This window comes from Equus quagga, chromosome 2 (assembly GCF_021613505.1).
Source record: "Equus quagga isolate Etosha38 chromosome 2, UCLA_HA_Equagga_1.0, whole genome shotgun sequence".
Classification (NCBI taxonomy): Eukaryota; Metazoa; Chordata; class Mammalia; order Perissodactyla; family Equidae; genus Equus; species Equus quagga.
Window position 1 is genome coordinate 56,770,011 of NC_060268.1, and position 13,025 is coordinate 56,783,035.

A 13,025-nucleotide genomic window follows, 5' to 3' on the forward strand; every position below is an offset into this window, starting at 1 on the left:
GGTCAAAAGCCTAGTCTGGTTTTAAGTCTGAGATTTCTTTGATCTGCTTCATCTCCAGTCACCTATTCCATCTGCATTAGCATGAAAACATAGTTCTTTTTCAATAATCCAAAGGATTAATAGTACATTACACTAATCCTGGATATGAGAAAGTCTTCCAATTTAAAGTATTCCCTGTGTCCTGTTATTCCCATACAACATGGAACCAGCCCATCCAAATTGCATCTTGCAGAGGCCCTCTCGAATGTAGAGGCACTACAGAAATCCTGTCTGGCTGTGGGTTCGGGAAATCTGGTCACCAGAATTGTCAATCACTTCTGTTTGATATTAAAAGCCCTTTGCTATCGCTGTACATAGAGATGCATGTGATTGTGTCTTGGCCTGAGAACTGGGGCACAGACAGGAGGTTATGCCCAACTAGTGGTTGTCCATCTTTCTCCAGGAAGTCTCTTGTGAGCTCAGCCATGTCTTAATCCAACCCACATGCTTCAGCTCCTCTCTCTAAGCCATCATGTGGTATGGTATTAATACTAACATATGTACATCTCCCCAGCTGGTACACAGTCCGTCCCTTTCCACTTCTCACTTACGCCCCGTGGAGGGAACAGAACGCTGACCTTCCCCATCAAGCACTTGTTGACCAATCAATATGTAAAGACCAAAGATGGATCACTGAGAACATCCTACCTAAAAATTTCAGTATTGAGAAAGGACCGACTAAGTGCCAGACATGATGCTAGATACTATAGAATCTAACTTGAGCGTGGCGGAGCCCCCGTCCTCCAAGGAACTTATCTGTTCAAGCTTTAAAAAGTTGATAAAGGAGGTTCAGCTGGACTTGGGTGAGCTATGGGCTTATATGCAGGACCTCAGGGTTTTATCTGACGTTCACCAAGCCCTGAAGTGGTGCCTGTAATTGCTAACAGATCCTCAATTTCCTATTCAAATTAAGATACTCATCTCCTACCTCTCCAGGCGCCTCCCACAAGCTTAAAGGCATTTCCTCCCATAGCTACTCCCTCTACACGTGGACAGAAAATGTCTCACTTGTGGCCATTATTTCTAAATAGAGACAGAGATCCTCTTACGTCTCTCCCCTCTGCTGACAAAGTGATCTGTATTTCCGTAAGACAAGGATCTGTACTCAATTACACTGAAGGAAGTGCACCACCCTTTTTTGCATCATCTGCCGGAAAATCACAGCATGGCTTTAGGATCAGTAATCAGAAGAGATTTAAGTTTCCCTTGGCCCTTGGAAGAAGAGGCCTCAGTGGCTCCCCTGTTTGAAATGGAGAAAGATGAGCAGAGGAAATAAGCCCCATCCATCATCCCTGAGCCGTTTTCCCACAAGCACAGTACCTGGCAACTAAATGGAGGCGATGCAGAGCATTTCAGGTTGACTTCTTCTGGCTCAGGTGGGACAGCCAGGATGTGCTGATGCAGTCTTGGAGTGGCCAGGGTCCCACATGACAGAGGGTGCTCCATTCTCACGCTGGAGCCGTTGGAGGGCGTCCCGGGTGGTGCCACATGTCTGCTGAGGTGTTTTTCTCTCTAGTTCCAGGGCAAGGGAGGGTCTGAGGGGCTGCAGGTCCCCCTGAGCCTTCCAGCCCTCACTGCAGATTTCTCACTCCACTCTCTAGGTGGGCTCCATCCCTGCCAATGCTGCCGACGACGGACAGTGGTCTCAGGGGCTGATTTCTGCCGTGAGTTGCCTTCTCCTCCTCCCCATTTGCATCTTGGATCCCCTGAGGGGCGTGTGGGCCTTGGGTCACTTCTCTATTGACTGTCCCCAGGCCCGGATGGTGGCAGCTGCGACCAGCAGTCTCTGTGAGGCGGCCAATGCCTCCGTTCAGGGACATGCCAGTGAGGAGAAGCTCATCTCATCTGCCAAGCAGGTCGCAGCTTCCACGGCTCAGCTGCTTGTGGCCTGCAAGGTGAAGGCCGATCAGGATTCAGAAGCCATGAGGCGGCTACAGGTAATGGTCACTGATGCTGGTGGGAAAATACTCCTGTTGGAGCGGGTAAGTGTCACCAAAGGGGACAGTCTCACTTCCTTGGCATGACCCACCAGGCTTTCCATCAGCCAACTCTGTCCCACGTTTCTCATTTTCTACTACGTGTGGCCATGCATCCTACGCCTGCTGACCCACCAAGCTGACATTCTCCACGGTTGCCTTCTGTCTCATGCCTTGGGGCCCTCACTCACCCAGAGTGTGCTGGCCCTCCTCCCCACCAGCCCGACCTGATGAACTCCTACTCAGCCTTTATGATTCACCACGAAAATCACCTCCTCTGGGAAGCCCCCCCTGACTCCTGGGCCTTGGGCAGTCAGTCCCTCCTCTGTCCTGCCAGAGAGCTCTTACAGTTCCTGTCACCTGGTACCACCACATATAGCTTTATGTCTGTCTTTGACAAGGCTGCCAGCTTCTTAGGCACAGGCACACATCTTTATCTCTGCATCTTTCACACCTAAGGTGGTACCTGTTTCAGTGGATGCTCTCATTCACTCTTTGCTAATGATGGGAGTGAAAGGACTGAGGAATTTCTATGAGGCTGTTGCTAAGGTTTCCCGGATCCCAGAGAACTTGCTTATGAAGGTGACCATCAAGTCCTTCCCAGTGCTTGTATGTTTTCCTGATTGTTTTAATTACAGAAGTATCTTAAATACAATGAAGGAAATGTTTGAATGAAAAGAATCACACAGCTTCAACATCTTCACTTGTCAAATGTTACCATTTTTTCTCGTCCTGTTTTTATCTATATATAAAATAATGTTGTCTAGTTGTAATCACAGCAAGAGACATTCTGCTTTTTTCACTTAACATTTTATCATGCATATCTTTTTCCTCGAAGAAAAGGCTTCATAATTTCTCTGTGCAAAGCTAACTGGTCCATTCTTCATGAGTCTCATTTTTAATGATTGCATGATATTACATCAACTGATTATGCCTGAAATTCCCTATACTTTGAACATTTTGTTTCCAATTTCTACATTTTCACTATTACAAGTGTTATAATGCAGATTGTTTACATTGTTAAAAGATATGTTTATATAAGTCGTGAATAAGATCATAACTGGCAGAAATATTTCAACAACTGCACGAAAACTCAGAACCCTCATTTTATTTTGAAAGTCCAACCAAGCATTTCTGTTGTTTGGTCCTCGTGAGTCTCTCTCCCCCACCTCCCTCACCTTCATTTGACTCCTGGGATAAACCCAGGAGGAACATGGGGAGCTACATGTTTGTGACCCTGTGGTTCATGGGTTTTAGAGGACACTTTTGAGGTAAACATCCTGAGTTAAGAGAGACCTGAGTTCAAGTCCTACGTCTGCTATGTATTAAGTGCGTGGCTCAAGTCACTCAAAACTCTTCAGGCCTTAGTCTGCCTCATCTGGAAACTGTGAACGGAGATACCTGCATTGGCTCTTATGAGAGTCATGAAATGTGAATGTGCTTTTGTAAGTCCTAAGGGTTTACACCAATACAGCACAGCGCCACTCCTGTTATCACCGTTAGTGATGGAACTGGACGCTGCAATGTCACTTCTGAGTCCCTTCCGATGACCCAGAGGTTCTCTGCGGCTAGATAGACCTATGTTCAAATCCCAGCTCTATCGCTTACTACCTGTAGATTCTTAGATAAGTTACTCAACCTTAGATAAGTTTCTGCATCAGAAAAGTGAACTAATGATTTCTGACTTCATAAAGCTATTTTGAGAATAAGCACCTGATGACTACTTGTCAAATGTTAATTGGCTTCCCCTTCCCTTCTTGTGCCAACCCCTTGTAGTCCACATTGGTCACTTTAGATCACCAACCACATGAGCCATTTAACTTTGAATGAGAAAAACGACAACCTTCCGATGGCTAAACCCCAAGCACCAGTCTTGACTCTGAGGGGCCTGGGCAAGGAATACAGGAGGGTTAATGAAGCCTTGACCACCATTAGAAGAAAATTTCAAACCTCGGGGCAGAAGACAAGTCTCTAGGGCCATGCTTCATGAGCATTAAGAGTAAGCCAGTATGGGCTTGGCCTCTACGGAAGATCTAGACTTTACATTGCAAAGCTTTTCTTTTTCTGTCTCTAATGATTGTCCCATCCTTGAGCACTGGGTGTAAAGCCCAGCTATGACTCTAAAAGTACACCTGTAAACGCCCTAGTTACTTTGGGGCTCCTGCCCTCCTAGACAGCGGAATACTGTGCTTTCATAGCCCTTCAGTCCCCCTAGATGGCCACTGTGCCATGTGCTAGGGATGCAAAGATTCAAGTCACAGCCCTGCCCTCAAGTTACTCACTGTCCAGGAGGGTGAGAGGCAGCCCCAAGTGTGGTGAGGGTTACAAAGAAGCCAGCACAGAGCACTCCAGGAGCACCACGGGGGAGTGTGGGTGATGTCTGAGCCAAGTCTTCTAGTATGTCTGAATTGGATGGGGAGAGGGAGGGGGTTTTCTAGGCCAAGGAGACAACCCCTGAGCATGTTTCTGTTAACACACATACCACATTGCTACAATCATTTATTTATACAATTGTAATTTCCCTCAAAAGTATGTGTTCTGTGGGAGCCAGGAACTGTATTGCATTCATCTGTGAATGACCTAAGGTTAGGTAGGTGCCAATGTTGGTAGAATCAGTGGAGGGATGAATGGACAGACAAATGGATACTAACTCGAGAGAACTTCTGGGTTATAATTGGATGATAAATTGATTTATAGTCTCATGTCTGTTCTTGCTGGATCCAAATGGCTGTTTCTAACGATATAAAGTGTGTTTTGTTCCCTCTCCAGGCGGCAGGGAATGCTGTGAAAAGAGCTTCAGACAATCTTGTTCGTGCAGCCCAGAAAGCAGCTTTTGGCAAAGCTGATGATGACGATGTCGTGGTGAAAACAAAGTTTGTAGGAGGCATTGCTCAGGTTTGTGATTAAATCCAGACAATGTTTACTCCCAAGGTGGGCCTTGTGTTTTAACAGGGATACTAAATAACAGTGACTTAAACGAAGTCCCTCACATAACAGTCTGGGTGTAAGCTGACTCAGGATGATGTGGTGGCTCCTTTGTGTCTGAGAACCAGATTTCATCTGCCTTATTGCTCCACGGTCTCTGAGATGTTTGCCCTTGGCCACTTGGTCCAAGATGGCTCAATAACCACCTTGGCTTTCCAGCCAGCAGGAAGAGAGAAAGGAGGGGCAGGTAGGGCCCTGAAGTTACATACGTCACTTCCTCTCACTTTCCTTTGGTCAGCACTTGGCTACATGGCCAACTAGCTGCAAAGGAGGCTTGGAAATGTAGTATTCTTTTCCGAGTAGCCATGTGCCTAGCTAAAAGTCGGGGATTCTATTATAGAAAAGGGGAAGAAGAGAAATTGTAGGACAGAAATATTATCATTTAAATAAAATGATGCATTTGGAGGTGCTACCCACTCCAGGTATTTGGCCCTACAGGCAGAATGAACGATGACCCCTTCCCAGAACTTTTGTAACAGTAGATGGAATTCTGACTTAGGCAGGATTGCATTCTTGTACATGAGAGTGAGGACGAAACTTCAGGAAATCAGGCCTGCAGCTTTGCATATGTATTGATATAAATCCATCAGACGAGATTGGTTTTCTTATCAGCGCCTGGAGCACTAAGGCCCCGTTACTGAAGTGACTTATTCCCATGCCTGCCTTAGCGCTTCCTGAACTACTGCCTGTGTCTGGAAATACACAAGATGCATTTTTACCAGAGTCTTTCATGATCCCCTAGTTCCAGGAGAAGTTCCATGAAGAAGGGTCTCTGATCAAATGAGTCTGGGAAATGCTGCGCTCTATACCCCACTTCCGAGTATCACAGTGATTGTTGGCCTGGAAAAGGCTGTGAAAAGGCCCTCAGAAAAGAGATCTATTTGGCTTTCTTGAACAGAAACTTACCTTTTTGCATGATACCTATTAACTAATACTCCTCAGATCATACCTTAGAAGCATGAAATAAATATATGAAAGCCGTCTAGTGGTTAAGGAATTCCAGCTTTAGCTTCAAGAATGCCTGACCTAGGGCCTTCTCCACCAGCTGGGGGACTTCAGGACGTGCACCCACATCTCGCAGCTTCAGCTTCCTCATTGGAAAAATGGGGCGTTCGTTAAGGCATCCTTCACAGTGTTGCCGTGACGACGATGAAACAACTCCGTGTAGAGTGCTTACACCAAACTCTGGTGCATAGTCAGGATGCAGTAGATGTCTGCTATTAAATCAGTGGCCAGAAAGCTTATTTTCTTGGGTCAGCTGGGTCATTGGTCTCAAATCCCAAACTGTGGCCCAGAGGCTGGTCTCCAGAGCTAAGGATACTTATTCCTGCCGCACTGCTGTGTTCCACTGTGGCAGAGGCTGTGGGAGCTCATGAGGCAAGCAGTGGAGGGGAAGGGGAGTTTCCTAAAAAGTTTTAGATCCATCCAGCTTGTTGCTTTCCTTCTAGATCATTGCTGCCCAGGAGGAAATGCTGAAGAAAGAGCGAGAACTGGAAGAAGCAAGGAAGAAACTGGCCCAGATCCGCCAACAGCAGTATAAATTCCTACCCACTGAGCTGAGAGAGGATGAAGGCTAAGGCCAGAGCCAAGATCTCAAGCCCCAGGGGACAGCTCTGCAAGAACTGCTCAGACAGTGTTCCTCAGAGGCTGGGCACTTACCTGGAAACTGCCTGCCTCCCCCTGGGGCCAGCCCAGAGCCCCGAGTGCTCATTCTCACATCTCTGTCCTGTTGGGCACCAGCTGCATGGTCGTGATGTCACACGGTACAGTGTCCCACCCACAGCTCCTCCGCCACCTCCTCTCATGCCTCACCATATCTCAGGAGAGAGGGGCGCACGTTTCGTGAACTGTTACCAAAAAGGAGAAGTCAGTATTACGTCGTTCACAGACACTTGTGCTTTTGTTGGTCCTTCTCTAGGCCTGCTCCTGGGCCTTTTGTGAAATCTTAATAGAAAAAAAATAATGGCTTGAGGAGATCATTGTGTCATAGATATTCAAAGACATTCTTCTCCCTCCCAAGAGAAGATGGAAGTTGGAGCTGGACACGGTTAATAAAAGCCAGAAACATAAACCAGTGTGGACTCCAGGAGGGCGATGTGGGTCGTCCTTCTGAGTCTTGAGCACTGGCTCACCCAGAGGGTGAAGAATTCCTGCTCCTGTTTGCACGCTTTCTTGCCTCAATGTGTAAGCCCCTTGTACAATCTAGACCCGTGTTGTATTCTGTGGCCCAGAAAATTGAACGATTATTTTTTCCTCCATGATCCAAAGGGCAGAGGTATGGGGGACTGTCAGGGCTTGGTGAGCAGGGGCTGTAATAAAATGTGTGGGCTCCTTAATCTGCAGAGGCTGTTTCAGTTCATACAGATTCACCCACACAAACCCATGTCCCGGAGATGATAGTCAATGCAACGTCTCCCTCTTAGGTATTCAAGGCGGAGAATCATTTGGAATAAAGCAGTTCCTTGGTGACTCCATCTTCCAGGCCCCACACTGGTTCCTCTGCTCTCAAAATGGTCAGAATTCAGAATTAGAAGGCCTCTGTTTAAAAATCTGTCACCTGTCCTCCATCCCAAGATGGATATTTTCCCTATATCTTAATATTCTTAAAATCTAGATGCATCCTAACATCAAGTGAACGTTTAACAAGGTAGTTTTGCGTATTGCATCTTATAAGTAAAGATATACGGTATTTTCAGAGTCTGTCTTCTGGATGCCACACTTCCAGAATTTCTTACTTTCCCCCAGTCTCTTCTCTTTTCAGAGCTCTCTCCTTGGAAGGGCATTTTTAAGACCTTGCATTTACCTTAAATCTGAGCCTTTACCCAAGACAGTACATGAAGGCTGAATGGCTTGTGGGATAGATCCTAATGCCAGGTGGCAAGTGTCGTTGAAAGAATTCATGGAGGGAAGGCGATGGTGATGGAGGTACACGGTTTTCAAAGCTGGTAACTGTTAAGGGCTTCTCCTCCGCTTCTCTGCAGTAATGTGGTATCACGTCTCAAGAGTTCGTCCACAGGATAGTTTCCAAATTCCATCCAGTGAAGGAGTTGATGCTTTGGTCCTCAAAAGATGTCGCCTTTAGACCTTACCCAATGGTCTTGCGTTAGCAGACTCTAGCCCATGTCATGATTTTAAAACATAATTACACTTTTGACAGTTTCCCATATTTGTAAGAGACGTCTAAGTGCTACACATAATAGAATTTTTCCCAGACAAGTAGAAAGCTGGTGGAAATAGTGTAGAGGAAAAGCAAGTGGAGCAAGTGTGTAGGGAGGTGGGGGATGTAGGCACCAATCTGAAGAGGAGGGAGCTGGCGGAGCCCCGGCTTCTCAGGGGAATGTCACACACTCGGCTCGCCCTCCTTGAGTGTAGCTAGTGCGACACTCCGTCGCTGCCCTGGGCTGCACCCCCTCAGACCTCAGGATGAAAACTGGGGGCCCGTGGACTGCGGGTTCTCCCCAAGAGGCACTCCGCGGACGGGCACAGGGTGCTTGCTGAGACTCTTACGAATCAGACCCAAAGGCTCAGAGTTAAGGTGTGTTCATGACCTCGCGCTGGCGTCCAGGAGCCAGGCAGGGGCAGGCCGTTCTCTGTCTCTGCTCAGAGTCGTTTAAAACCTCTGCTGCATTTGATACCAGAAAAACCTCCAGAGACGAGCCAAATGGAAAGGGCTGTCCTTTATAACGTCAAAGACCAGGCATGGAACAAAGTATATTTTTGTAGGACCTACGTAAATATCCTCCCATCTGGAGTGTTCTGCTGTTGGGAGCCTTGGGGAGGTGGGTTCCCAGTTATCACCTGGTATGTGCTGGGTTTTCATCTATCGCTTCCTGATCCGCCCTGTGTACACGAATGTGAATGGCCTGGTGGCTGGCTTGGTCTCCTCATTTCATAAAATGGTGGGAAGGCTGTGCTCTGGGCGTTATTTAATGGGCGCTGCTGCAGGCGACCCCGGATGACGTTGCGGGGGGCTTCTGGTTCTTCTTCAAAGGGAAAGAATGCAGGTATGAATTGCATTTGGGGGTGTGAGTTTTCATTTGAGCGCATCTAACAAGAGGGTGGTTTCCGGGTAAAATGGGCCCAGACCAGGTCTGGAGCATAGCACGCAGCTCTGTGTGAAGGGGACCAGGTGGGAGCGAGGGGGGCCCGTGAGAGAACTAACGCTGTGCCTTGAAGCCTTGGGCTGGTTCTGCACCTGGAAACTGCTGCCTCTGAAGGTCCAGAGGAACGTGAACTGCACTTCAGAACTGCCTAGTGATTTGGGAGTTCGGGTTTTGCCTGGTTCTGCCTCTGGAAAATCTTTGGATAATGCAGCTAAACAACCAGCCCTTGTTTAAACTCTGCTGGGTCCAGTCGGGTGCAGCCCTGGTGGTCAGTGCAAGCAGGTACCTCGACGCCTGGGCGGCCCTCTGGTCTGTGTCGTGGGTGCCCAGGCTGCCTACAGAGGAGCCTCATGGCCTTGAGGGATGAGCCGCCGAGCCCCGTGCTCTATCACAGAACACCCCTGAGGGCCTCTCATGGGCTCTCGTGGCTTGCTCCCTGGGTGTTTTATCAGTCAGCAAGTTTACTGGCAACCACAGCCCAGTCCTAATTTATCAAAAGATTATAACAAAATTCACCACCCCCGAGAGTGAACCCACCACCAAAGTGATCCTCGGACCAAGGCCTCACGCGGAAAGCAGGAGGCAGAGAGATGATGGTGAGCAAGTGGTGGTCTCTACTCCTGGGACGCTCAAGGACCTCCCACCGGCAAAGCCTGTTTCTTCCTCAGTAGGGTGCCCCCAAAGCTCCCCCAGCCCTGAGGTCCTGGCCCTGGCAGGGCCTCTGGCGATTCTGGCCGTGAGACCCCAGCACACACTGTCAGCATGTCTGACTCTCAGACTCCTCGAGGAAGTGTCCCCTCTGCTGACCTAGGGAATGGCTGCCTCTGAGAGCCTCATGGGAACCCAAAGACTGGGGGGAAATGTTCACTTTGGGCTAAGAGGCAGTAGGGTTCAGAAACGCAGAGATCCTGACAGCTGTGCTCACGGCCTAGATCCCAGCTCTCCACAGCCTCCTCCCAGTGGTAACCTTGGGAAGGGAGGTGTCTTCTCCCACGGGTTCCCCAAGTACCACGTTTAACAGTCCCTGAGACTATTGCTCCATCTTTCTGAGCATCTGCTTAGTATGTTTATGGTCATTAGGGACAGGCATGAGACAGAGCTTCTGTAGACTGGAAAAACAAACACTAGGGGCCCAGCCTCATGGGGTGGTAGTTAAGCAGCACACTCTGCTTTAGTGGCTCAGGTTCAAGGGTTCAGACCTACACCACCATCAAGCCATGCTGTGATGGTGACGCACATACAAAATAGAGGAGAATCGGCACAGATGTTAGCACAGAGCTAATCTTCCTCAAGCAAAGAGAGGAAAATTGGCAGCAGATGTTAGCTCAGGACAAATCTTCCTCAGCAAAAGAAAAAAAACACCACTATAAAGAGACATTTCTTTTCCGTAACAGAGGTTTGGGTTTGGCCTTCCTCTGAGCCCACCTCCCAGCCCTCCACTGAGCACCCATGTGTGAGTCACCCCATCTCCTTGTTCCATAAAGCACGAGGCTGAGTTTCACTCAGCTGCCTTCTCACCAAGCTGCCAAATCCAGAAGCAAAACAGAGAAGCTGAGCTCTGCCCCATGTCCTGATGTCTTTGCTCTATCGATCTGGTCATGTAAATTATTTTTTTTATTCACTGGAAATAAACTGAAAGGAGTGAACCTGTGTGAAAGTCTCATAGGAATGGACGGAAGGTGGGGAGAGAGGGAGGAGACGGTGTCTTTATCTCATGAGAGAAATTCCAGCTTTAGGACCAGCTCCACAGCTGCCAGACATGTGTTAGAGGAGAGCGGAGGGGGCAGAGCGGAGGGGGCAAAGCCGCAGGCTCCCGCCAAATTCCACGCAGCTTTGCTGACTCTAGAGAAAATTCAGAGAAGAAATAGACCTTGAGTAGGAAGATGCGATTATTTTCCTCTGGAAGAAGCAGGCTTCCTGGATGCCTGTGACCTAACTGGAAGGTTGCCAGCCAAATACAGTGTGCGGCTGCCCCTCTCCCAACCTGACCCGGGGTCTGACCAGGAGGGTCAGCTTCACCGCCAACAGTGGAGGCAGAAATGCAACCCCAGGGATGGCACCGCCTCCTTCCTGTAGGGGTACCGATGGCTCGGCCGGAGTCCTTGTTTGGGGAAAACCAGACTCGGAAAAATGTGAGGCACTTTTAATCTGCAGCAGGGCGATGTCCAAGAGTCACCATAGCAATGGAGTGTGTCACTGGTGTGTCTAAGGACTAAGAGGATTATTTTCCCTCAAAATGGTGTTTAGGATCTCTAAGCTAATTGGTAACATCTTTCTATCTTTGACTTGACAGAAACGGGGATGGGACTGACTACCACGACAGGAAGGCTGGGAGCCTGAGTTGCGGTCCAGGAAGGAGGGAGGGAGCTAACATTTGTGGAGTCTCCTGGGTGGGCTGGGCTGGACACACGCTCCCTCAGCCCTCGGCAGCCGGGAGGAGGGGTCAGGGCCGTTTCACAGAGGGGCAAGCCAGACTGAGCAGGGCACAGAAGTGGTGGGCATGGGACTGGAAGCTGCAAGAGTTCACATCCTCTGGGCAGCTGAATCAGGCTGACTCACAAAGCTCTTACTGAGGCCCCCTCACCTACTGTGTGCAGGACACTGGGGACCCTGAGGACCCTGAAGGAGGTCACAGTCCAGGGAGGACAAATACTTGCGCCAGAGCCATGAGAGAAGAGGACAGAGCCCTAGAGTTGGGAAAGGCTTTTAAGAACTCAGAGGGCATTTGGTCTAACTCCTAATGAATAGTTTTCCATACAGAGGGGATGGCCTTGCCGGCAGTGGGACCCGCATGGGCAAAGGCCCGGACTTACGAAGGGTGGATTGCTCAGGGGAACAGGAGCGATGCAGCAAGGGCAGGGCTTCAGGCTTGGGGCGTGCAGCGTGGAGAGGAGGGCAGCCAGGAGCACACCGTCAGGGGCTGTGTGAGGCCAGGGCACTTGGACTTGCTCTCAGATGAATCGTGCTGCAGGCGGATCAGAAGAGGTCTGTCCTCAGAGAACTCACGATGAAAGTGTGGAAAGAAGCTAACAGAGGTTAGCAGCGCAGGAGTGAGTGAGGTTGCAAGCTGTTTTGCTAGGAAGAGGATGTGAGTCGAGCCACAGAACCTGTCCAGTGGGAGATGTCCCAGCAGGAGGGACTGCTGCCAGGAGTCAGGACAGGCTTTATTTACAGGGGGAGGATGTTTCATCTCTAGATAGCTAACACCTTGTACACTTACCTTGCACAGGCACTGACCTTTATGACCCCTGTTGAATCCCCATGACAACCATAGAAAGCACAACACATAGGCACTTTTATAGCTTCATTTTATAGATGACAATGTTGAGGCACAGAGAGGTTAGGTAACTTGCCCAAGGCCACGCAGCTAGCAGAACTGTGATCTCCCAACCACTACGTTAAGATCACCCAGCTAGTGAGTGGCAAAGCAGAGACTCACACTCCAGTTTGTTACCAAAGCTCATGTTTTAACCAACAGTCTCTGGAGAACCTGTCTGAGCCTGGCCAGATAGGTTAGAAATTAGGCAGAGATGGGGAGAAGGACCCCGGAACAGAGGGAGCAGCGTGTGCGTGTGGCAGAGGCTGGGACAGGCTGGGGGCAGTTGGGAAGAGGGAGGATGATGAGTCCACGTGTGCGTGGGGGGAGGGGTCCTGAGGGTCACTAACGAGACCCCGGCCGAGGAGCTTGCTATTTAACATGTGGGTGACAGAGAACCTGTCTTGGCTTCGTTCTCACCCATCATCTCCAAAATCCTGGTTTAGGGTCTTTTTCTTTCAGATCACAGCTCTACCCTGAGCCTGAAACTCCAGTGCTCAAGGGCGACTCTAATGCCTCGGAGAACTTAACCATGTGTGTGTTTGCACTTTCTCCGCCCTGAACAGGACAAGATGGCAGCAGTTTGCCGCCTGAACTCCCCAGGTG

The 13,025-nt window shown here is 49.2% G+C and overlaps 1 protein-coding gene across 11 annotated transcripts in view; it reads left to right on the forward strand.

Moving 5' to 3' along the window:
• TLN2 (talin 2) overlaps positions 1-7,336 on the forward strand; it is a 413,192-nt gene extending 405,856 nt beyond the window's left edge. For all 11 annotated transcript variants that reach the window (XM_046652946.1, XM_046652956.1, XM_046652955.1 and 8 more), the window contains 4 exons: positions 1,641-1,703; positions 1,794-1,976; positions 4,785-4,910; positions 6,449-7,336. In XM_046652946.1, coding sequence (XP_046508902.1) covers positions 1,641-1,703; positions 1,794-1,976; positions 4,785-4,910; positions 6,449-6,577 — 501 coding nt within the window. In that variant the 3' untranslated portion in view covers positions 6,578-7,336. The remainder of the gene's footprint in view (positions 1-1,640; positions 1,704-1,793; positions 1,977-4,784; positions 4,911-6,448) is intronic.
• Positions 7,337-13,025: the final 5,689 nt, after the last annotated feature.